General features: G+C 36.2%; 1 protein-coding gene across 1 annotated transcript in view; it reads right to left on the bottom strand.

Annotated features, from left to right (window-relative positions):
- Positions 1-3340: 3340 nt before the first annotated feature.
- The window catches only part of ERAP2 (endoplasmic reticulum aminopeptidase 2), a 41029-nt gene continuing 20735 nt past the window's right edge, over positions 3341-23634 (bottom strand). The window contains 14 exon segments of the mRNA XM_045446137.1: positions 3341-3484; positions 4445-4521; positions 6803-6945; positions 7690-7793; positions 7796-7874; positions 10410-10594; positions 14381-14494; positions 14497-14600; positions 15841-15885; positions 15888-15919; positions 18078-18253; positions 19480-19545; positions 22958-23089; positions 23406-23537. Of these exon segments, the coding sequence (XP_045302093.1) occupies positions 3341-3484; positions 4445-4521; positions 6803-6945; positions 7690-7793; positions 7796-7874; positions 10410-10594; positions 14381-14494; positions 14497-14600; positions 15841-15885; positions 15888-15919; positions 18078-18253; positions 19480-19545; positions 22958-23089; positions 23406-23537 (1533 nt within the window).

Raw genomic sequence — 23634 nt, 5'->3', positions numbered from 1 at the left:
CCTGAACAAAGTAGTTTATACTACTACCTTCCTGATACAATGTTAGACATCCCACAATTTTATTTATGAGAAATCAATACTATGAAGTCAATATTGCAAACCAATTTCCATCCTAAGGAACCTTTTATGTAAAAGTGTTAGGCATTTGCACATTGGAAAATAAATTATTATAGCTTCTGGGAATATGCTAGACCAGGTACCTTGACTGACCTTCTTACTAAGAATAATTAAAAATGTAGACTAAAATGTATTTTTTAATTGTTTGAATGTATGGATGACTTGGAAAGTCAGTGAGAAATAGTCATGGATCAAAAACTAATTGAAGGCAGGAACCCTGAGGGGTAAGCAGAAGGCTGAAGTCAGTATTCACCTCGAGGGCATCTGAAGCTTCAGTTTTTATGCCTTTGAGAGTGAAAAGGACAGATGGGAAAGCCTGAGCTTGCCCAAGAAGGGAAACATAATAGGAAACAAAATTCAAGTATAGCATGTTTACAAAAGACCCATCTGAAATTAAATATAGAAAAATTCAAGGTAACAGGATACAGAAAGATGTATCAAGCAAGTAACAATCAAAGGAGACTAGTGGCATAGTTATGTAAATATCTGGGGAAGCTGTACTTTACTGGGAAAGTGTTACTAGATATAAAAGATTAACACTTGGTACTGACAAGCACAGGATACAGGGGTAAAAAGAAAGTGAATTAACATCCCCTTTCAGGAAGATAATCTGGCACTATCAAAGTATTAGATTACATAAAACATGCATGTGCTTCAACCCAGCCAACCTACTTCTTTCATAATATTTTTCACCATTTCTTCTTTATGATTTGGAAACATGACTTTGATGAGATCAAGATTTCAGGAAGCAGACAATATAACAGATAAATGATTTAAAGCCTGTAAATACAAAAGCTGTAAACCATTACACGCCAAAATAAAAGACAGTGGCACATGGTTAAACGGAAGAAAGAAGGCCAGTAATGAATCTAAGTAAAAGATGTTGCGAAGTAAAAATGTGGCCATTTTAAATGACCTTGTGTTTGGTAGACACAATGCTCAACTGGAAAACTAGCTTCCATGTCTCTTTGGAGATCCTTCTTGTAGTTAGGATGGAACGAACTCCGTCCCCACTCAAAACAAAACAAAACAAAAACCTAGGAACTTCCTTCAGATAATCAGATCTCTGTTTGCTTGTTTCTCTGGAACCTCAAATAGACCCAATGACACAGCAAGGAATGAATTGCAGAACTATATACATGAGGTAGCACAAGAAATTCCTATCATGGTGGCAAGCTGGACTCTTGCGGGCTCAAGTCCCTCCTACACAAAGCCTAAAAGGAAGCAAGACATTGGTTCTGGGCGCCTATGATCTGGGAGATTTCTCATTCTGAGTGGAGTTCAGACACCACAAAATTCTCCCAAGGGTCTGCCGGCATTCAGTGAGGTATGGAGTTGTATATGCTCTCTCCATCATCTATTCATGATCTTGTCTATAGTTTTTTTTTTTGCAACTTGTTTGTTCATTTGGGGTGAAAGGAAGTAAAACTAACTTTAGCCAAGTCTTAGTTTGTGTTGGGGGTTTGTCATCTACCATAAAGGTTTTGAAATACCACACTAAGTACAATATACTTCTTTAAAAAAAAAAAAAACAACTCCTTATTTGTTAAAACATTATTGGCACAGTGATTCTCATGTTCATTCTCAACAAATAATAAAACTGGTACTTATATTGCTACACCTACTTCTGTACTCAATTGTTAAGGACCTGAGAAGTTACACATGCATATAAATAAGGAACTACAAGGAAGAGAATAAAAACTTGGAAACCTATGGTAGATAACTTACTATACAAAGGAAAGAACTTTACTTTTATGGAAATAAATACGACAGCACAAATCTACCAAAACTCATACACACTTGCTGCTTAATTTACATATTATTGGGGGGGGGATAATATTCTTTACTTTTCAGTTTCTTTATTTAAAAGTACACATAATTCTAGAGTGACATCACATGTTATACACATGGTAGGACCATGACTGAGTCAAATCTAGAGTCAAAGATGCTTCAAAGATTCCAAGAAATGATTTGAAAACAAACTTAACAAAATGTATATTGGGTCATGCCCATGGACCATCCCAACTGTATCCTGTCTCTGCCTATGGAACCAGAGAAAGATCTTAAAGCTTCAAGCTACCACTCCAAAATGGATAACACCCTCCCCACACAAGCCCAGCCTCAATAGTCCAGCTTCCCTTAATTGACCAAATTAGTCAATCATCTGTATACTGATTCAAATCTTTCCAGAATGTGTTTATATCTTCATATTGATTCATACGTGGGAACATGAATTTATTAAATGTACTACCTGTATTTAGAGTGTTATTTCTTTTTTCATTCCAAATACCTTATTAACACAATTAAAAGAAGGATCCAGAAAAGCACTTCAGAGATCAAGAGTTTCTCTTAAAATATGAAGAAACACTAAAACTGGGTTATACAATATGATGATTCATTGAAATATTTACATTAAACCATGAGTTAACCAGAAATATACACAGTACAGTCTAATTTTGCAATTTTCCAAAGATGTATTAACAATACGTTAGTGTATGGGTTAAAGCAGTGAGGCATCATTTTTCTCTCCTGCACCTTTGTGACTGCAGATTTTATTGCCCATGGAGATGACCTCAAAAGGCTGTCTCTGAGGTTCTTTAGGAGTGTGAGGCTCAAGTCAAGCAGCCCTCCCAGCTTCACTGATAAATGCTGACATCTAGTTTCTAATAATCTGAGATCTGATGACAAATTCTCTGTGTTCCTGATCCTTAAACTTCATAATTTGATTCTGATTTTCCATGAATAGTAAAAATCAAATGAACTATTCAGTCTGAGATGAAGGAAGAAGGCAACGAGATGAAGAGATGCAAATGAAAAATTTTTAAAAAAGAATTGACTATGTTTCCTTGAAGATAAAACTGAGCAAACTCCAGTTTGCATAACAAGATTAGAAAAAGCATCCAAGAAGCAAAGAGTGTCATGATTTAAGGCAATGTAGGTAGTCTGTGGTGCGGCTAATCTATTACAGCTATGTCTATACATCTATATCTCCATCTCCAAATATCTCCATTATTCAGGAAGTTTACATTTAAATAGCCTTCTGAACTGGCCTTCCCCTACCTCAACATCATACATCTGTCAGCTAGAAACAACAGCTGAGAGCAGGCATCTGTGCTGGTTGATTTGTTGAGGCTTCCTACTGTTTTAGACAAAATATCCAGGACTTTGACCTGAGCTTTGCTGACTTCATGCCCACATCTGATGTGCTCTTCCTACTGACCATTTAAATACTAACCAGTAGACAAGTCCTCAGAGTGGGAAGATTCTTCTTCAGCCACTTGATATTTTTGGATATGGCTTCCAGAATAATTTGAAAAGTACCTAGATATGGTCCTTGGGCCTTAAGAGATTCAAAGAACAGTTTCACCTGAAAAATAATCAAGAAAAAAATTGCTGGCATAGTTCATTAAAACTTGCTCTTGCAAAGGGGTTCGAAACAGCTTGCAAATTATACAAACACTGGAATGATTTCTCTGCCAACCTCTAAATGGTTGTTTTATTCCTCTCTTTTTGTGTATAATTATTATTTCACTTTACCTTCAAATAGATAATGTAAGACAGGAATGATAAATCCTCATCTTACAAGTGAGCACACTGGATAAAAACTTTAAGTGATCAAACCAAGTCATAGAGTAAGTCATGAGCCAGGATTTAAATTCTGTAATTCTTAGTTTCTTTAAAGAATAAACAATTCAATATTTATTTTGGAAATATGTAAAACATTAGAATTAAAAAGAAGTAGAATTGCTACCAACAGTAGTTTTGTTACAATACCTTTAAGTATTCTTCCAAACTTCAACATAGTCCCTTCAGTGATGTTGTAATATGCAAGAAATAATATGAAAGGACTCATGTCTCATGGGTAATTTTTATTTTGAATGCTATAAACACCTGTATTTTAAGAAGTTCTAGACCTGTCCCCTCCAATTACTTGCTACATGACATTGGACAAACTACTTATTTTCTTTTAATAAAATGAGACTTTAAACCAAATTATATCTAACTTTGTACTCAGTTTTATAACTTGGATATTTATTTATTTATTTATTTATTTATTTATTTATTTATTTTGAGAGAGAAAAGGAGCATGCATGCAAGTTGTGGAAGGGGAGAGAGAAAAGAAGAGAGAGAACCCCAAGCAAACTCTGTGCTGTCAGTACAGAGCCCAATGTGGGGCTTGAACCCACAAACCAAGTCCACAAACTATATCCACAAACTGTGAGATGTGACCTGAGCCAAAATCAAGAGTCTAACACTTAACTGACTGAGCCACCCAGGAGCCCCTGAACACTTATTTTTAAATTGTTAGCAATAGGGAATCACAAACCTCTTGTAACTCCTTGGAAGAGGAGTGAAATGTTGTTCCAGAGATGATCACTGTCATGGCAAATGAGCCTAGTCAAATTTGAAGACAAAAAGGAAACCCACAAATGTAATAGAAATACCCGCCTTGTGTTTATTATGTCATTTGTTTTTAAAATATGTAGCATTCATGGGACACCTGGGTGACTCAGTCTGTTGGCGTCCAACTTCAGCTCAGGTCATGGTCCCACAGTTTATGAGTTTGAGCCCCATGTCAGGTTCTGCACTGACAGCACAGAGCCTGGAGTCTGCTATGGATCCTGTGTCTCCCTCTCTCTGCCTCTCCCCTGCTCGTGTTCTGTCTCTCTCAAGAATGAATAAACATCAAAAAAATTTTTAAACAGTGTGTGGCACTGTATGATGTTTGTACATTATCATATACACTATTAATTATTATAAGAATAACCTATTTATCCAGTAAAATCCCAAAGTTATGAAATGTAACAAATTTGACCATAAGATAAAAATGTAGATAAAGCCTTTTTTAGGAACTGTGACTATCTTTGTCAGCAATGTTTATGTTTAAATTGATGTTTATGCTGAAAGCAGCATTGTCTATATTTTTTTATTATGTACTCCATTGGTAAAGAATTTTTTCTAAGAACTTCCAAATATACATATTTTTATTTATCAATTAGGTTGTAGGTTAAAAAGAAAATTTAATAGTGTTAGAACTAGTATACACAGTAATACGTTCTTCTTGCACTCTAATGTACTACTTATTGTCTTACACACTTCCCCATCCCATTTTGGAAATCCACTGCATTTATACACTGTGTTTTGGGGGGCAATGTTATTTTGTAGAACTGTCATTTGCAGCCACAGACTCTATCCTTCACCCTGGTGTCTTATATAGAGAATTTGTACCATATGTCAAAGGGATTCATGCTGAAAAGCAGAGCACAAATACATCCCAGAAATGAGTCCAAGTCTAGGCTGTGCACATGGTCAGGCAGGAGGATCATTTCTAGTGACAAAGGAAATCTATGGCATTGCAGAAAAAGTCTGATCATTTCAAGTGGGAACTGACAGTCATACAAACACCCCAAGCAATGATTCCTGCAGAGTTTTTAAGGAAACACACACACACACACACACATTTTATATTATATATATAAATTATATATATGGAGTTTCTCTTTGGTCCCATGTGAATGTCAATCCCTTAAAGGCCTGGGAGAGGGGTGAAAATGCTCTTTTTGCTTGCACAAAGCTTTATGGAGGACTCTGAATCCTTCATGGCTAACAAATGGGAGGGAAGAGGAACTGGGGAGGACTAGAATCAAAGACACAAACTGACATTAAGATGAACAGAACAAACTGCACAGCTCTTGGATTGAGGGTATTTTCCATATAGTTTGTAAGAGACATTTTGTATTTGAATGAGGCATGGCTGAGTGCCTTAGCAGGGGTTTTTGTGAGAGGAAGCAAAGCCATCCTGTACCTTCCAATGAAACTGAATCATTATTGGTTCATTCTGGGGGATATTTTAGACCTAGGCGCATGCTGGAGTGAGCTCTGATTCTCTGAAAAGTTGAAACTCCAGAAAAGACTCAGAGCCAAAGGAGTTTTGAAGGGGGCTCCCCAAACACTTCCAGTCAGCACCTCTAAGTTCTCCACTGTACCACTTCCCCAGGGGAACTGAGAGAGGGGATTAGCTCTCATCAAAATTCCTGAAATTTAGGGGCACCTGGGTGGCTCAGTCGGTTGAACGTCCGACTTCAGCTCAGGTCATGATCTCGCAGTTTGTGAGTTCAAGCCCCGCATCAGGCTCTGTGCTGACATCTCGGAGCCTGGAGCCTTCTTCAAATTCTGTGTCTCCCTCTCTCTCTGCCCCTCCTCCACTGGTGCTCTGTCTCTCTCTGTCTATCAAAAATAAATAAAATATAAGGCTGATGCCAATTTAAAAAAAATTCCTGAAATTTCCCCCTAGAACAAACTATATTAACAAACCAAGTCAAACGTGTTTAATGCACTATATATGGCTTCACTTCACTATATATGGGTTCTTCTGAGCTGTTGAGGAAGCTAGGAGGAGTGTGATACAGGGGCTGATGACTGGACTTAATTCAGCTCACATTTGCTCCCAGCTGAGTGCAAGAAATCTATTTCCCATTCACTTCTCATTCCTCTCCCTCACACCTCGACAGAATAATTTGGACTATAAAGTTTTTAAACTAACAGAGTTCATCAAACTATTTGGGAAGAAATAGAATCATTCACATTCATATGCACATCATTATACCTGGTTTCAGGCGACCGAAATATGTGGTTTCAGGCACATCTAGGTGGAAGAACACACATTGGATATAAATGAATACCAACTTTTCAAGGAGATGGGTCCAATTTTCTCTTAAAAATTTCCAGGCTAATTGCTGTCCCTTTGGATTTCTGGAGATTGCATGAGGAAGAGCCACCAACTCCTGTGTCTTGATGACCTTTCCACCCATTCTTAGTTCAATTAATCTGAAGAAATAAAGAGCATTTGACTTCTCATAGTATGTGTTATGTAATGGAGACTAACTCGGGCTATCAATATCTTAAGAGAATAGAAGAAAGAGATGCATGATAAAATTATAATTTACCATAAACAGTAATAAATTCTTTACTGGCTAACATTTTTAATGTTCCAGTTGAACTTTTAATTTTTTTTTTCTGGCAGTAATTTTATTTACCTATTATTTCAAATAACTTTAAATTAAAAAAAATATTTTTAATGTTTATTTTTGAGAAAGAGAGAGAGACAGAGCATGAGTGGGCAAGGAGAACAAAGAGAGAAAGACACAGAATCCAAAGCAGGCTCTAGGCTCTGAGGCTCTGAGCTGAGAGCACAGACCCCAACCCTGGGCTCAACTCATGAACCATGAGATCATGACCTGAGCTGAAGTCAGACGCTTAACTCACTGAGCCACCCAGGCACCCCTCAAAGAACTTTCATTAGCATCTTGTACAACATCTTATATACAAGAATGTAATTTTGTGGTAATTTTTCTCCAAGGTTTTAAAAGTAAAACATGGGCATTTGTCTAGTATCAGTCACTTGATTAATAACTAGGGAATATCTGTTTTCACTATTTGCATTTTGTCAGTATATATTTTGGGGAGGTAAAGTCAAAGCAAATCAAATCCTGATTCAATTGTTTTACGCCTTTGGAATTAGTGGCCAATATTTTAGTGACTTCATTGAATTTATATCAGTTTATTTTTAACAATTTAAATTAGTGCACTTATTTCATTAACTTTTCCTGATGCTTGCTGGTTGACAATGCGCACAGAATTTTGTTTTTTTCAGCACCTGAAAGTGACAATCCATATTTTGCTCTAAAAGGTAATTCCATCCTACTGCTGTTTGAGCACCCACGGAATATACGATCTTTAAAACATCTGTTAGAATGCTGTAATAAGAAGAACAGAAGTGGAAAAAAAGTCCTATGAAACAAAAAACTCTTGTTTTTTTATTATAATTTTAAATTGCTATAACAGAATCACCCATGAGTTATTTTCAGTACCTAATGTGTTAAACCTTTTTTTCTGTCAGACTTTTATAAAATTATTTTATGTAACTTTACTTTCCAAATTATTTGTGTTTTTTTCTACTGATGATAAAATATTAGCAAGGAGAATAATCATAAAATTTTAACTTGCTCAGAGATGAAAATAGAAACTTTATGGAATCCATATATACAAGAGATGATTTCTGACATATAAAAGCAGTGGTTTATACAGAATTCTAGAATTGAGTAATCTGTATTAGTGCTATGTGATCTTTTTTAAAAAACATGATTACTTGCTGCTTTAATTCCCACATTAAGACTATTTTCTAACAAGACTATCTGAAAGTCATCTGATTCTCTAGGTCTAGAAAATTGTAATTTAGCAAAATTGATTAGGTTCAGTCATTTTATAATTTGTGAAACTAATAAGATATAATAATTTTTTTCTGTCCACATAAAGAAGAAACCACAATTTTGAGGTTTTATTGCCCTATAGAATATTAAAGTAGTTTTGATTCTAATTTTGTTTATGGTTTTTAATTCCAAGTATCATTAGATAAATAATAACTGATACTCATTTTGATAGCTCAAAAAAACACAACAGAGAAGTAGGGATGGGGCAGGAAATTTGCATTTATCATACAGTGACCATATGGTAGAGATTGTACTAGTCTCTGTACATCATATTTAACTGTCAAAGCTACCTAGCGAGATTGTTATTATCCTGATTTTTAAAAAGTGGAAATAAAGCTTGGAAAGGTTAAGCAACTGGTGCAAGCAACTAGCCCTTTTGAAGATGAGATTTAAACCCATGATCCTGACCTTGTGTTGTTTCCACTATATATGCTTAAATATCCCAAGTACCAGTTGAATCACAAAACAAAGATTAGGCAATTAAATTATAACGTACATTGTTTTGATTTTGGTATATTTACTGTACAAATGTATGAAAATTGATAACAAATACATTGTAAGTTCCTTGAAGGTAGGACACATCATTGTTTTGTTTACTACTTTATCCTTGGTACCTACAAGCACTGCGGGTTCACAGGCAACATGCAAAGAATTTTTCAATACATGAATGAAGTATTTTTCAATACATGAATGAAGTAATTAATCTATATAAGAAAATTCTTCATTATGGCTTAATACTAGCAGTCTTGATGTTTAGGAAAACAAAACCTATAATATTTAATTATGTATTATTGATTACAAGCATAAATAAGGTTTACCCACAATATTTTCCTAAGTATTGCATCGGAGTAAACATGTTGAGCTACCATATCTAACCCATAGGTGGGTTGCTGCAGGTAAGATCATCCCTCTTCTAACAAGTATAGAGATGGAATAATATCTCTTTATGTTATAGGACAGCAGGATGTTTACATTTTAGCCTCACTCATACAGCCCATTCAAACATTAACAAAAAGAAGAGAAAACTAGAGCTAAAAGATCCTTTTTCCTTAAACTGATTTTTGAGTTTAATCACAATGACCGGAAAAGTACTAAAAGAAGAAGACTGGAATTAATGTTTTCAAAAAGAAGAATTCAAGATAGGATTTCAAAAAGCTCACTGAGATTTACTTATATAGAAAGAAATTATGATAGCCTACCAGCAATGTGGCACAGGAAAAATGGACACCATCACATTACACACTGCTAAAATAATGAAATTTTTCTTCAGTTTTAAGGAATGAATTTTCCTTAATTCACATACAAATTTGATTTCTCAAAACATCCAACTCTAGAGTGAGAGTTTTAACAATAACTATATAAAATCTTGTATTGAAAAGAAATCAAAGTTTACATTGAGATGATTGTGGCACCTGTTAGTATCTGTGGGTTGCAAACTGCTAAACTGAATGGCAACATAATCCATATGATAACTGAGCACCTTTCTGATTATAATAACCACCGCAATCCATTTTGCCACTGTATACATACACACTTTGGATGGCCCAAATCATCAGTTTCCCATCAAAGATGAGATCTGAGGTCAAAATTCGGTCTGTGGTATTGATTAATGAAGAAGTAAATATGTATTTTTTAAAAGGTATCCTCCCTTTTTTAAAAAAAAAAAAAGTTTTAACAAATGATCACTGGTGTTTTGACTGCATGTACATTTCACATTGCTTTTTATCTTTAAAAGACATTACTTTTGAAGCTTGGGCACCCCCCTGCTTCTACCCTCTGGCTATCTTTCTGTTACTATGCCACTGCATTTTAGCTCTCCCTCTCAAAGGACCTAAACCTCACTTCTCACAAAATCTATCGAGCACTTACTATATGGGAGCATGAGACATAGATATGTAATTCCCAGCATGGCTTTCTCCCTCTTGTCCTCACTGAAAGGTTTTAGATCTAATGTCTTGCTTGATCAAAGACTTTTACATCAAAGTGAAAGGAACAAAGAACAGGACAGATGTCTAGATTTACTTTAATTTTCCACTGAATTCCATCCACTGAGAGAAGAGTTCAGTTGCCTTCTGGATGCAGGGAGCATGGTTCAGGTAAGAGGCCAGTTTTAAGATGGTCAAGGCAAGCAACCTGTCCCAGACTGAGCCCTCCTTGCTCCAGCTTTGCATGTCAATCACCGGCTTAAAATATCAAAGAAGGTAATGCTGCAGAAAGCACAGGATGATTTACAGAGAGGCTAAATTTAGTAATCACACAGCTCCTACCCACCAAACGGGGTCAACTCTAAACTGTCTGCATGAATCTTCCCCAAACACAGAACTATTTATCTTTGTACTTTCCTTCTGTCTTTCTGGGCCCCACCTACCATATTTAAACAGAGTTTCTCCTTTAAAAATATGATTTAATTTCCCATCTGAGGAGGGAATATCAATCGAAAAAAGATAAAATCACATTTAAGAGGAATATTTTGCTCACAATCCTGATAGGATCCTCTTGGGATGGTGATGACAAGGAACAAGGGATTTCCAGCCAGTTATATGCCTTCTCTGTATTTTCCTTTAATGAGAAGAACAAACAACAAAACTGCTATTGTGAATACCAAAACATTAGGGTCTCTGCCATAGAGGAAATAAACCGACATATAGTCATTTTTGCAAAGTGATTCTCGCATGTGTTTCTGAGAGGATTGTGTCTGCACATGGTCTGTAAACTATTCATCCCAGCATCAGACTCCCAGATTAAGCATAATAGCTTGATATGGAAACAGATTCCAGAACGAAGAATGTCTCTGTTGAATTTTTCATTAACATAATGCCTTACCTCTTTGGGGTTTTTAAATTTTTTAATTCTTATCTAAAAAGAGGGAATTGAAACTAGAAAGAAGGGAAATGAAAAAGAACCAACTTTTGTTGTGACTTGACTCTTCTTAATCTCAATGATTTCCTGATTTAAAACAGATTTATGGAAAAATTTCCAAAATTTTTGTCCGAAGACAGAGGGCTGGACCATATGAACTATGATCCTATGGTTTGCTATATTTTTAAAAACACGAATCTACCAAATGTCACTATTTCTTCCTATGTGTGTAATATCATAATGTATGGTGCAGCTGATACCTTAGAGGATCAGCAACAGGGAAACTAGGTCTAATATTCCAGGGTCACAATTTAATAAAGAATACTGAACACAAAAATTACTTCATATTAATCCTGTTGTTCCTGTTTGGTACAGCGTAATTTGTTTCTTACTAAAACAAACACCATTATTTACTTTTATACCTACCTACTTCTTAAAAAATTAACCTTACTATTCATTAAGAGGGCTTCTTTTCTTCTTATATAATTATTGTTTAATAAAAATCCAGCTCCTCACCACCAATCATTGCACAAAATGTTATCTGAATGTTTGTTCATCTTAAAAACTAAACACACATATAAGTGTATACTTTAACCCAACAGGAGAAATCTATATTTTGTTAGTATACAGTTATATACTTATTAATATACAGTTTTAGTTAAGTGGTACTTTTGTGAAATAAAACCAAATTCCCGAGGAAACAATTTGGGTCTTCTTTTTATCGTGTGGGGCTAAAAGAAAAAAATAGTTTTTCTGTAAGGAAATTAAAGTTGTCATTTTAATCCCAGTCAACTCAGATGAGATCCAAGTGTTAAATTATATTTAGTAAGTGTAAAAAAACAATTCAAACAAATATCCATTTTTTGGTCAAATTCTGTCTTCAAACTAAATATGATCATTGATTACTTCTTTTAACTCTTAAATAGGTATTTGATAAAGCAGACAAAAACAAGATAAATATTACTGAGGGAAGGCAGTAAGTAAAAATATTTTTTGCAAGTAAAAATATTATGAGAGTTTTAAATTGCTTCCGTATTGAATTAATTTTATTATAAAATTAATATAAGAAAATTATGAGACAGTTGTAAGTTAGAGAGGAGAGGAACAAGACTTATAGTTTCACTACCCTACACATTCACTAATAGCACTTTGGAATATTTCCTTCCCCTCCCCCCCCCCCCCCCCCACTTTTTAGCTACTACTTTTTCTATGTAGTTGCAAACATAATAATACATAAATTTACATTCTGCTGTTTTCCACCTTTGCATTATTTGCAATGCATTTCTGTGTTCTCACTTCTTATTATTCAACAAATGATCTTTGAAACAATTTACATTAGATAATACTAATATTGCTAACATTAACAGTTACTCAGCAGGTACTGCATTTTGTGCTTTATTGGCGTTATTTTATGCAATCCTTAAAGCAACACTTTCTATTAGATATTATTACTTAAAATTGGAATTTTAAATACTAGAGAAGTTTTAAAAACTAAAAAACGTAGTCTTAAAAAGTTTAGATAATTTGCCTAAGGTCAAACAATAATTGAAGAGGTAGTACTTGAAGCCATCCATTTTAACCCGAAATTTGTACTCTTAATTAACTTCATTAATCTGTCACCCAAATCTTATTATTGTTTTTCCACTGATGCATTAATAACTGTAGGGTTCCTTTTGCTAAATTTAGACAACGCATACATGTATAGGCTAGAAACAGCAAACAAGACTTGGCAATTACTTGAAAAATTGGCTTTCATTGACTAAACTATCGATATTCTTCAGTCTTCCTTTTGTTAAATTTTTAATCTACTCTGCCATCTAGTCAGAGTTTCTCCTTTGAGCAGACAAACCTCCTGCAGTGAATCATAGCCTACTTCTCATCTAGTCTACCCTGTATCTGCTTAGATGTGGAATGGTGTTTTTCCCAATCCTGGCCTCCAATGAGCCCTGCTACCTACCACTATGTTCCTAAAACCTGTGGGGCTGAGGATTAAGCTCTCAATCTCTCTGTTTCTCCTAACTAGAAATTCTGTTGTATGGAGAAGCTTCTCCTGAGAGGTATCCTGCTGGTTACTCTCACTCACTTTGACCTAAATAAACATCTGAAAGGAAATAATATGTCACACTGAATAAACTGAGTATAGTAATTCTCAGAACAGGAAAAGCTTACAATGCACAATACTCCAAATTTTTTCCCCCATTGGTGGTTTTATGACCTGGTTTATTCTATGTATTATTCTGCTGATGATAAATGGGAAAAGAAAGAAAATACTTTGTCTTTCCAGGAAAGTCTGAAGAGGAATAAACACAAGTAGCCAATTCCTCCTTCACTTCCCTTTCAATTTCATATTGATTTCTTCAATGTGCGAAATGATGAATGGATTTGTACTAGATTTAACTTTTAAAATCATAAAAGTAAAGACTATATTATACTTTTTGTTCAACAGATTACATAGGTATTTTGTGAAACAGCAAGCTACTCACATAAACAAATTTTAAATCTAGAGTCAAAAGCTTAAATGCTTAGAGGGTCCACCCTAAGTGAGTGAAGCAGGCCACTTGTGTACAGTTTGGGACCTTGGTGCATGGGACAGTAAAGGCCTGGCTTCAGGAAGGATGTGTCCACTGCACCTTCCTCTTTGTAGGAATGAAGGTCCACAGTTACCAAATCTTTTCACTTATAAAAGAGACTTCAGAAGTCAGGATTTGTATGTAAATTTCCCCACATTTTAAAATGTTGGATTAGGGGTGTCTGGGTGGGTCAGTTGGTTAAGCGTCAGATTTTAGCTCAGGTTATGATCTCACAGCTCATGAGTTCAAGCCCTGCATCGGGCTCTGTGCTGACAGCTCAGAGCCTGGAGCCCACTTCAGATTCTGTGTCTCTGTCTCTCTCTGCCTCTCTCTCTGTCTCTCTCAAAAACAAACATTAAAAAAATTTAAAAATAAATAAATAAATAAATAAATAAATAAATAAAATGTTGTGTAATATTTTTAAACACTGTATGGGTCAAAACACCTTATCAGTAGGTAGGCTTCGGCCAAGTATTTGACCTTCAGATCTATCTCACATGAATGACCAACACTGAATATTTGATTTTGAAATCTAGCATATTTGATTATGAATCAGTTACTTGCTATGAAATCATATGAAATTTTGCTGAAATTTACCAGCTGAAATGCATCATGAATCAGACCTACTCTGTCCTTAGGTTTGCGAAGCATGTGGTTCTGGTGCAGGTTAGATTTGGTCCCATGAGTTGGTCCCATCCATGCCCCTCATAGTGAACAATGTAGTAGCCATTTGAGTCCACACTGAATTTCACCTAACTGGTAGTTTCAGATAAATCCAGAGTATCTAGGAGGAGGAAATTGGCATTAGCCATTTTATTATCAACATACGTACCAGGAACATCTCCAAAATTGTTAGTTCTCATGCTATTACTAATTAATCAGTGGGAAGACAAAGTTTTGGAAAAGTCATGGTGATGTTCATTTTCATAGTCTACTGGATGGTTTTGTGTGTGTGTGAACTATAGTCTTATTAAATTAATAAATAAGTTCATTCATAGGAAAAGGACGGCTAAATTTGTTCTCAAAAGCAGTCTATGCAGGTCTAAGAGGCCCAGTTAACTATATGATAAACGTGGTTGGAATTTGACTTGATTTATTTGTGGCCTTGTCTCAGGGTTTAGTTATCGGTCATTGAAATATGTATATGTAAATAGGTGATCCATTTGTCCAGTCCTTATTTTGGATGAAATAAGGATTCCGGGTTGAACATGACATAATGATGGAAACCCTCTCACATTTCAGTAAGGTGTTCAAAAGAGAAATTAAAATTATGTTATGGGGCACCTGCATGGCCCAGTTAGTTGAGCACCTAACTCCTGTTTTCAGCTCAGGTCACGATTTTGCGGTTGGTGGGTTCAAGCCCCACATCAGGGTCTGTGTTGACAGTGCAGAGCCTGCTTGGGATTCTTTCTCACTCTCTCTGCCCTCCCCAACTTGCATGAGCATGTACACTCTCTCTTTCTCAAAATAAATAAACTTAAACATTTTTTATTATGTATTTTTAATATGACAGACATTATACTACATGGTGAACTAACATTATCATATTCTCTCAATAGTTTTGTGGGACCTGGTCCTCGTTCAAAATAAGATGAGAAAATTGAAGCTCAGAATGAGTAAAGAAATTTTTTGAAGGTCACACATCTAATAAGTGACGGAGTGAGGATTTGAATCCAGGGCCAATTTGTTCTAAAGTGCATGCTTTGTTTTCATACATATTTTTGTGTTGTGGCATAAGAGCTTAATTAGTAGCTACTAAGAGATATAAGATAGAAAGCCATTATTTCTTGATATAAATACAAACTTATCTCTAAATGCTAAAAGTATAAGAAGAATTCCCACTGAATAGAAAATTCAAACTTTCTAGCTAAAGAGTTCTTTTAGCAACTTATATGGATAAATGAAAATTTCTCCAAACATATATCTTTTATTATTAGATTTACTTACAGTATCTTTCCTCCAAATAGCTGAGAACATGTTTAATTTCAGAACGGAAACACCTATTTGGCTAATTAGTTCATTACCTGTCCTTGATTTTAGAACGTGTCCATGAATCGCATTAGAGGAATTGTGGAGTAGGTCAATGGAATATGCCAAAGATACCTAGAAAATAAAGACTGTTACAGACTAAATGAATGGCCATTTTAATTTTCACATTGTCAGACTCAGATTGGCTGTAAAAGTCACCTAATGGCCCATCTTTCACACTATCAATGGCCTTATAAATTTTATAGGCTAAGACTTGTGGATCCTTGGGTATGTAAAAATTCTTCCATATGATTATAAAGGTGCAGCAATATACACCTAGTTGAGCTCTGTCACATTTACTTGTGCTATTTGCTATCCAAATCTCATATCATAAGTTCTGTTGACTGCTTACTTCTAAGGAAGAGAAAAAAAAATCCAATCTTCCTTCACATTTCCAAAAACTCTGACAGCCTGTTATTAATTCAAATAACTGAAGAAAAGCTTCAGGAAAAGCCTAAGAGATAAAGATCTGACTTTGTATGATTTCCATATCCTTTTGTTCAACAGAGCTACCCACACCCAACTCCTCCACTGCCAAGTGACTGTTCGTGGTCAGCAATGCCACAATCTAGGATCTGCTGATTAGCCAGGTCCGAAGGACAGAAAAACAGAATGGATTAGACGAAAAAGCCTCAGTTACTTTAAATGGTCCCACTATGGCAAATAATAGAACTCAGCTATTTTTTTCTGGCTTTCTAGCAGGTTTTAAAATTCATTTCCTCTATCACATCAGGCCATATTAGTTAGCTATAGTATTCTTGCACATGTAAAATCTTGTGCAAATATTGTGGAAATATTGACAGGTATAAAACAAGAAGAATAATTGAAGACGTGCCTATTAATCTTCAGAAAAATATAAAACAATGAAACAAATGACATACACAGACTTTATCTAGTAAAGGATCAGAAGGGATAATCTACCTGCTAACCCACAAAGTACCAATAATTAACAAAGCAATAAAAATATTTACACAAAAAAGTAAAAGTAGACACACAGATATTGCCAAGCCTTAATAGAATGATCTGGATTGATCTTGGCTCCAGAAGGAAAGGGGGTTTTTTCAGATAAAACTATCTGGGAGTGAAAAAGAGGAGAGTAGCATTTCATGAGTTTGGATAGGCATGAATTGGAGGGTAATAATTTTATAAGAGTAATCTGAATACTGCCTCAAATGGAGGAAAAATACAGATCATTGTTGTAGATATTTGTTATTCTGGGCCATCCGCATTATTGAAGTCTCTCGTGACATTTCAATAAGTTACAGGAGTGTGAATCCTGCTTTCCCAATAATGAATCAAACATTAAATTTCACAGGCTATGTTGTCAAGCTATAAATTGTTTAAGCTCTCTGAGGTTCAGACTTCAGAAGGACATATAGAAAAGTGAAATGGTGTATACATAGAGAAGTGACATAAAAGTTGCTGTTGGATTGGAAACAGGAAACAGACAAAACAAAAGGAAAAACATTATATTCTATGTGTTAAACACCTTGAATTTGCTTCTGATTCCGAGAAAAATTCTAGAATTGTTCTTAGACAAATACATCCTTAGAAAGAAGAATAATCGTAAGAGCCAGTACAGAGCCACTTATATTATTTCATTTAAAATTAACCTCATTCATCTTAAGGATAGAACTAATAGATCAGAGAAATGTGGCCAGTGTTGTATTTCTTGATTCTAGTAAAGCCTTTACCAAGGTTTCTCAAGATTGGCTGGTGAGCAAGATGATAGTATGGTTAATTGAATTTACTTTCATTATTACCGAGAACATCATGTTTTAAGACATCCTGTTTATAGTCAATTACCAAAAAACAAAAGACCACAGGAGGTTTAATTCACAAGATTCCCAGGAATCTAATTCATTGCATAGGGAACATATTTTCTCTTCTGAGGAGATGTATAGCTGTCCTCACACTTCGTAGGTTTGGGCTAGTCACCAAATGATTAGGCCCCAGAAATCTAGTACTGAAAGAGTAAGACATATTATAACAAATATAACTGACCACCCTCTGCGTCAGAACTGAGTGGCTGCTGCAGAATTACTAGGAACACAGCTGCACAACAACACAGACTGGGTCACACCCCAAGCTCTGTTATCAAGGTTAGTCCAGGCCTCTGAGTCTGGGGTAGAAATAGCATCCACACAGTTGCCACAGAAACTGAAAGAAAGCTAATGAAATAAGGAGCAAGCTGAGAGGAGGTGAACTAGACCACTAGAAGAAAAGCAGACACCTTTCCTGTAGGGCCCTCCATTCTGGGTCATCTTTGAAAACCCTGCTCAGAATACCTATCTATTGGAGCCTGAGTGAATGTCCTTTTTGTCCAATCACAATGAGGGGAATTCCTCTCTGCAGAGTCCACGTAGTCATCATCTCCTTGACCTCCACATCTTCCCCCAGAAAGGCAAGCTGAAATGACAAGTGACTTTGGTAATGGAGGAGAGAAACCAAAGAGATCAGAAATGCAGATCTCCTTGGCTGCCAGAAACAAGGCTTATGGAGGAGGAGGGGAGACCTCAGGCTGCAGTCTCACGGCGGGAACTGGATCAGGGCTGCCTACCCCAGGCCTGCTCTCTGCAAGTGAACTGAAGGAGATAGATATGTGGGAGAAGGTTGACATCTGGTAGCAAAGTCCCACAGGAACTTGAGACTGGAGTCTCTCTCCTGCTCCATTTCAACCCCCAACCCCGAAAAAAAAAAACAATAACAGAAAAAAAACCCCACCTTTCCATTTTAATAACAGTACAATGGGGATGTTTAGGAAAGAAATGTCTATCTTTAGGGGAGCTTTAAATATTCCAAAAGAACAATACTACAAAAATAGATATCTATTGAATGGAGAACAAAACCTCCAGTTTCCTAGCTTCTCATAAGGATTTCTGATCCCTGGATTATGCTAAATCCTCCTTTAAAAACTACAATTTATGGGATTACCATGACTCATTTAAAAAAGAGTTCTCCTGGGGCGCCTGGGTGGCGCAGTTGGTTAGGCGTCCGACTTCAGCCAGGTCACGATCTCGCGGTCCGGGAGTTCGAGCCCGCGTCAGGCTCTGGGCTGATGGCTCGGAGCCTGGAGCCTGTTTCTGATTCTGTGTCTCCCTCTCTCTCTGCCCCTCCCCCGTTCATGCTCTGTCTCTCTCTGTCCCAAAAATAAATAAACATTGAAAAAAAAAATTAAAAAAAAGAAAAGAGTTCTCCTTTTTTTTTTTTTTTTCATGGTTACTTTTCTTTCTGCTCTACTACAGTGTTCCAATAACTTCCCAGAAGTAAACAAAAAGAGCCTCAAGAAAACCGCTGACTATATTTCCAAACCTAACATATTTGGTTTGGCATTTTTCTGAGCCTAGAGGATGCCAATGTGGCACTAACCACGCAGAGGAATTCTGAGCTGAGATATTTTTAGCTAGCAGTGGGGTTGTGGGAAAGCTGAATTATAACAACAAAAATAGAGTAGTAATAGCATCATCCCCCTAAATGGCCTGAACATTATTTTTTCAGTCAGCTTTGTTTCAAGGAAAATTGTGGAGTCTCTCTTCCTTTCCAGTTATTTAAAGGGACAGGTGGGCTACTCCACACACTCACTTCGGGTCATGTGATGCAGGTCTCTTCTACTCTGTAAGCTTCTATATACTTACTGTGCAGCTTGTCATCTTGGAACCAGAATAACAAAATCCACCAGATGTAAAATTACCTAAACAACTCTATAAAACAAGAATGAAAGAGCATAGTCATGTGGGTACTGATAGTCCCAAGTAACAAAAGTTACTTACATACATAAAACAAAAAGAGTAATTTTTGCAGATTTCCTATGGTCACTGTGAAGATGCCTTTTTTATTTATTTATTTTTTATTTATTTTTTTTTTATTTTTATTTATTTTTTTTTCAACATTTATTTACTTTTTGGGACAGAGAGAGACAGAGCATGAATGGGGGAGGAACAGAGAGAGAGGGAGACACAGAATCGGAAACAGGCTCCAGGCTCTGAGCCATCAGCCCAGAGCCCGACGCGGGGCTCGAACTCACGGACCGCGAGATCGTGACCTGGCTGAAGTCGGACGCTTAACCGACTGCGCCACCCAGGCGCCCCTGTGAAGATGCCTTTTTTAAAAAATTTTCATGAATTGCTATGCTCCTTACCATGTCTATCTAGGCCAATGAAATATATATAAAACTTTATGTTTATGTATACATAAAGTTATATGTAAATTTTATGTTTATGTATACATATACATAAGCTTTAAATATAGATATGTATTTTAAGTTTTCTAAGGAAGTACAATGTAGGGTGCCTGGGAGGCTCAGTCGGTTGAGCATCCGACCTCAGCTCAGGTCATGATCTCACACTCGGTGAGTTTGAGCCCCCCGTTGGTCTCTGTGCTGACAGCTTGGAGCCTAGAGCCTGCTTCAGATTCTGTGTCTCTCTTTCTCTCTCTGCCCCTCCTCTGCCCACTCTCTGTCTCTTTCTCTCTCAAAAGTAAATAAATACTAAAACAAAAATTTTAACTAAAAAAAGAAGTACAATGTAATAGAATAACTTTTAAGAAGGAATCAGTTTGTTGAATTTTTCTTTCATTTCTTCTTTTCCCCCTGGGGAGGTCCTACTTAATTCTTTTATTGTGCATGCTACTCATGCCCCTATTTAGCATTTTGGCAACTGAATCTAGTATTAACCTTCTCCTATCATATCACAAATTCCTTGACTGAGGAGGGGGAATGCCTTTGCTTACCTGAGCATTCCCAATGACTACCACAGTAGCATATAGAGAATGCGTAATAAATTTTGAATCCCGAATTAAAATGAGACCCAAGGAAATCAACAACTTGTCAATCAACCTTTAAATAACCAGGAGTTAGTGCTTAAAAGGAACTATAAATGGAAAAATCATACACACACACACACACACACACACACACACACACTGTGAGGCTATCAAATGCCATTAAACAATTTTATGAAAAATAACAACAAAGGATGCCTCTAACTCCCAAGTTGCTATGACATGTATTAGAATTGATGTTATGTGACACAAAGCTAAGTAAGATATTTTCAGGAAGTTTTCAGTTTCATACCACAGTTTCATTTGGCGTGAGAAAGTGGTCAACTAGAACTGAGGACATTTAGGGGAAGGTTAACAGCGAGACGTTCCTGATAACTGGGAAGAAGCTGTGTTGTAATTGAGAGGATGAATACTGGACTTAGTGTGGGAAGACAGATGTTAAGTACTGACTCCATCATTGCTTGGTGTATGTGACCTGGCACCAATTTCTCCCTTAGTATTACTTTTCCAACCTGCGAAAATGGGATAAGAATGCCTACCTTACCTTCCTGAGATGGCTGATAAGCATGATATGACAAAAATTAACATAGAAATATTCACAGTTGGCGTAAAAGAATCCTGAAATTTTTGGCCAAATTTCTCCTTTAATCTCCCCCCTACCCTCCTACACCCTCATGCACACCAAAGAGAGGTTGTTTGTTGTTGAAAAAAGACAAGGTTTATGTCTACACACACACACACACACACACACACACACACACACACACACTGCAAAGGAAAGGAAGGAGGAAAAAGATGGGAGAGAAAAGCAACGTGTGGCTGGTTGAGAAGTTTAGGAGGAACTGTGGAGAGAGCATCTAGATCATCAGCAGGAGGTGGTGCAAATGGATAAAGAGCATTCTTACAGGTACTAGTAAGGACTGTGTATTTTGGTCCCTTTTATAATTTTTAAGAAATGTGAGTAAAAGCTTTGAGCTACTTTGAAAAAATGTTTAATGACTTGACTTTTTTCCTTTGACCACGCACATAAATTATTGGACCATGAGGGTCCAGACTTTATAAGAACATAAAAAATATTAAGTGAGATTATGTATTTGAAATATCTCTTTAAACTGTTAAGTGTTATACAAATACTTAACAGTATTATTACTGTCCCCAGGACATAAGTGTTTATAAGGAAGAGAGGACCTCTTCTGTTTACAATGGCTTAGGGTTTTTCGACCTGTCTCCATGAGCTCTGCCAGTACTATACTTTTATTAAAGATTATTTTACTTACAGTTGAACATTTAAGAATACTTCAATAATTATTAGAATCATCTGAGTTGACTGCATGTTTTATTTTTTGTCTTGCCTATTATACTACATGAATCTCAATGACAGACACCAAGATTTCTTGAATCAATGATCAACTTTTTATTAATCACTAGTGCATGGCATTAAAAAATAGATACAATTCTTGTTCTTAAGCAATTATTATTATTATTATTATCATTGTTATGTTTAATCCATTATAAACTAATAAAAGAGAACGTCACTTTACGGAACAGATTCATAAACGTACTTCTAGGTATTTAGGAGAAAGGCAAAGCAATGAGGGCTGGAGTAGTCTCTAAGGAGGAGCTACAATCTCAGCTAGAACTCAAAAGATGGATGGTATTTGAATTCTTGGAAAGAAGAAAGTGCAGTTCAGGTAGTAAGGGCACTAGAAACAAAGACATGATAACATAGGGATTAAGCAGGATTTCTTCTTATGAGGGAGAAAATGTGTCTCACTCAATGGAGAACGCATGCTGGACAATAAAGTTGCGCAAGCAGAGTTCAACCTTAAAACTTGGGCAGAGAAGATTAGGTATTTATGGTAGGAATTAAAAAGTCAGAGGTGCCTGGGTGACTCAGTCAGTTGAGCATTCAAGTCTTAGCTTCGGCTCAGGTCATGATCTCACAGTTGTGAGATCAATCCCTGAGTCAGGGTCTGCAATGACAGCGCGGATTCTCTCTCTCCCTTTCTCTCTGCCCCTCCTTGACTCATTCTCTCTCTCTCTCTCAAAATAAATAATAAAAAATGGAATTACAAAGTCATTAAAGAATTTTCACAGAAGGGAACCACAGAGAAGGAGGCCAAATGTCGAATACTGTGACTAACCCAGTGTGACACCCTAGTTTAGTGTGGTGCCAGAGGAACAAGGAAGGTGCTGCTTTCTATTGACCTAGACAATGTGGAAAGTGGAATAAATATTGGTTGACTGACAATGTAACTGTTTATAAACGTTCATAATTAGCCTGTTACATTTTAGGCTTAACAACAGTCTGCTGTTACTCAGTTTATGACTTACATTTGACAAACTGCTCCACAAATCATCATTTTTGGCATTTCCATAACTGAACTTCTTTAAGTAGTGAATAATTCCTTCCTGGAATTTCTCCTTACTCAGAAGATCCTTGAGAATATTTGAAATACAAGCTCCCTGAAAGAAAGAAAGAAAAGAAAGAAAGGAAGGAAAGAAGGAAGGAAGGAAGGAAGGAAAGAAGGGAGGGAGGGAGGGAGGGAGGAAGGAAGGGAGGAAAACAAAACAAGAAGATAAAGAAAAAAAGTAGTATGATGTATTTTTAAAGAAAGCTTAAATTTTATGGAACATGTGTAATGTCTGAAAAATGAACATCAAATAAAAAAGTATAACTAGTGGCAGTAACCTGGAAGCAGTAACTTCAACTACTGGTTTCATGACTCTCATTATATTTCTCCTAAAAGCAGAGCTTCCACTTGCCCACAGCAATTACTACCTTCTCATAGGAAACTGCATTAAACATTTCCTGTATGTAAATAGGAGTTTCTGCCTGATTGGAGTTAGGAAAGGATGAATTTCATGAATCTTGTTCAATCACTCCAAAACAAACACCCAAAAAAGCATCAGCCTAAATAGGGAAGAAAATTTTGTCACTTTCAACTTGAAACTTTCAAAGCAACAGAAAACACGATAGGCTTAGTACGATATTCTTAGAAGTATTCAAT

This window comes from Leopardus geoffroyi, chromosome A1, assembly GCF_018350155.1.
Source record: "Leopardus geoffroyi isolate Oge1 chromosome A1, O.geoffroyi_Oge1_pat1.0, whole genome shotgun sequence".
Taxonomy (NCBI): domain Eukaryota; kingdom Metazoa; phylum Chordata; class Mammalia; order Carnivora; family Felidae; genus Leopardus; species Leopardus geoffroyi.
This window is presented reverse-complemented; position numbering and strand designations above follow the sequence as displayed.